The 2,567-nt window shown below is 57.7% G+C and overlaps 1 protein-coding gene across 1 annotated transcript; it reads right to left on the reverse strand.

Moving 5' to 3' along the window:
- Positions 1 to 1,771: 1,771 nt before the first annotated feature.
- LOC145397806 (uncharacterized) lies at positions 1,772 to 2,302 on the reverse strand. The gene has a single exon (XM_080270826.1). It carries the CDS (start codon positions 2,300 to 2,302, stop codon positions 1,772 to 1,774), a length of 531 nt encoding a protein of 176 aa, XP_080126952.1.
- Between the last annotated feature and the right edge of the window lie 265 nt (positions 2,303 to 2,567).

Here is a 2,567-nt window from a genome sequence, read left to right on the forward strand (position 1 = left end):
TCTCCTCTTGCTCCGCATCACAGGTGAGGAACAGCGTGGAGGTGGTGGGAGAGAAGCGGAGGAGGTGGAGTAGGTGGTGTGGCCCTCGGAGCCGTCGGTTCCTGCCGAGGGTAGGTGTCCATACTGCCCATCGCACTTTGATCTTGGTGGTTGTCACTGCTGGTGTGACGTGGTGCTGTATGCTGGACACAGAGGGTAGCAGCCAGGTTTTGTGCCATGGTAATGCGGTGTAAGGTCTCTGGGGACTGTAGGTGGTGGGGATCTGGGCCTGATGTAGCATGACAGTGTGAAGTTGGGGGGAGGTGGATGGCATGGGGGAATGGGTGTATTGGGCGGGTAGGCGCGAGAAGCGGCCTGAGCGGGTGGTTGTGGTCTTTAGGGTGGGAGTGGGTGGGGAGGGGGGCGTGCAGGGTGGGCGCAGTTGGGTGGTAAGTGCCGTTGGGCGTGGGGTGGGCATGGTGGAGTGTGATGATGTTGGAGTGGGTATTGGTAAGGGTGGTGGGTGGGAGGTGGTGGTAGTTGGGTGTGGTGGTGGCGTGGGCGGGACACGTGGGGTTGGCAGCCAGGATGGGGTGGCGGGAGGAAGTGGTGAGGGAGAGCAGTGGGAGGTTGGTGTGGCAGGTGAGATGTCAGGTGAGGTGCAGGGTGGAGTGGTGGCTGGGAGGTGATGGTAGTTGGGTGTGGTGATGGCGTGGTGGCGTGGGCGGGACACATGGGGCTGGGCGGCGAGGATGAGGTGGCAGGAGGAAGTGGTGAGAGAGAGCAGTGGGAGGTTGATGTGGCAGGTGAGGTGCAGGGTGGAGTGGTGGCCGGGGAGGTCGAGGTGGTAGGGGGGGTGGAGGGGGAGGGTGAGGAGGAAATGTAGCACTTGTATGTGGAAATTGCGGGTGGCGCCGGGACAGGAGGAGGGAGGGGGTGTGGGGCTGGGGCAGCAGGTGCAGGGGCGCAGAAGGGACACACGTGGCGGTTCCGGAGGGTGCATGGGGCACCGTGATAGTTGATGACAACTTGATAGGGGTTGGGGACACGGGTGATTGTGTGGGGTCCCGTGAAGAGGGGGGCGAGTTTGTGTGGGATGGGGTTGGGGGATTACGACAGTGTCGCCAAGGTGGAAAGGGTTGGGGGCTGTGCTGGGGCTGAGGTCTAGGTTTTTCTGTAGGTGGGCCAGTTGGCCCTTCAGGTGGTGTAATGGGTCTGTGGGTGGCTGTAGGTGTTGGCGGAGAGGCAGTAGGAGAGGGGCCTCGCTGAATATCCTCTCATAGGGGGAAACCCCATCTTCTCAGGGGCAGGAATTTATGCCCCACTGGACAATTTTCATGTGAGCAGGACAGTCGTCGTCTTTTGTGGCCTCAATATTTGTGCACAATTGATTCATGAGGGTGCGATGGCTGCGTTTGCACATTGCGTTTCCCTGTGGCCAGTAAGGAGAGGAGTGGAAGATCCTGTATCCAAATATTTTGGCATTCATGAGGGTGCGATGGCTGCGTTTGCACATTGCGTTTCCCTGTGGCCAGTAAGGAGAGGAGTGGAAGATCCTGTATCCAAATATTTTGGCGATTTCTTCCCAGACTTTTCCGTTAAACTCTGGGGCATTGTCCAAATGGATGGCCTGGGGAATGCCAAAATAAGGGAACATGTGTTGGAGGAGGGCATCGGTGACGGCGACAACATGATGCTCTCTGGCTGGACAGGCTACGACAAATTTTGAATATGTGTCCACGAATGTGATCACGTACTGAGTTTGGAGGGAGGGGTCCCACTACGTCAATTGCTAAGAGTTGCCAAGGCTTGTGGGCGGTGATGTGGCCCGAGGGTCGGGTCCTGCGGTTCGAGTGATGTCTTTCCCCAGTGCGCAGGCACAGCAACTTTGAATGATTTCCTTGGCAAAGGTGGAGGGGTTTGGTGCCCAGTACGTGTCGTTGAACACCTGTAGCAACTTCTTGGTGCCCAGATGGATGCTGTTATGGGCATGAAGATGGCGTAAGGTGTCACGCACGATTTGGGAGGCCAGGAGGATATGACCGGATGGGGTTAGGAGGTGGTCGCCCTGCCGGTATAGCTTGTTGAACAGGTGGGAAGGGATCCAAGGGGGTCGCTCCTTGTGGCGCCATTGCTGCAGGAGGTCTGTCTCTGGCTGGAGGGTGTGGACGGGGAGGCGGGAAAGGGCATCCGTGTTGGTGTGGAGTTTTCCAGGCCTGTAGGAGATCTCGTAATTAAATTCCTCCAAGGTCTCGTGCCACCTGATAAGTTGGGCATTATGGGAATCAGATTGGCGTAACCATTGGAGGGACTGGTGGTCCATGATGATAGTAACCTGAGTCCCGGAAAGGTATGCCCTGAAGTGCTGGAGGGCCCATACTATGCCGAGGCATTCCCAATTGGTTGCGGCATTGTTCTTTTCGGCTTGATTCAGGGTGTGGCTGGTGCAGGCGATGATGTGTTCCCAGCCTGCCTGAACCTGAGCTAACACGGAGCCTACGGCAGAGAGGGAAACATCGGTGTAGAGGTGGAAGGGAAGGGCATAATCGGGAAAAGCCACGATGGGGGCAGAGACAAGCTTGTCTTTG

Source organism: Coenobita brevimanus, chromosome 43 (assembly GCF_032717465.1).
Source record: "Coenobita brevimanus isolate Jiangsu-jjx chromosome 43, ASM3271746v2, whole genome shotgun sequence".
NCBI lineage: Eukaryota > Metazoa > Arthropoda > Malacostraca > Decapoda > Coenobitidae > Coenobita > Coenobita brevimanus.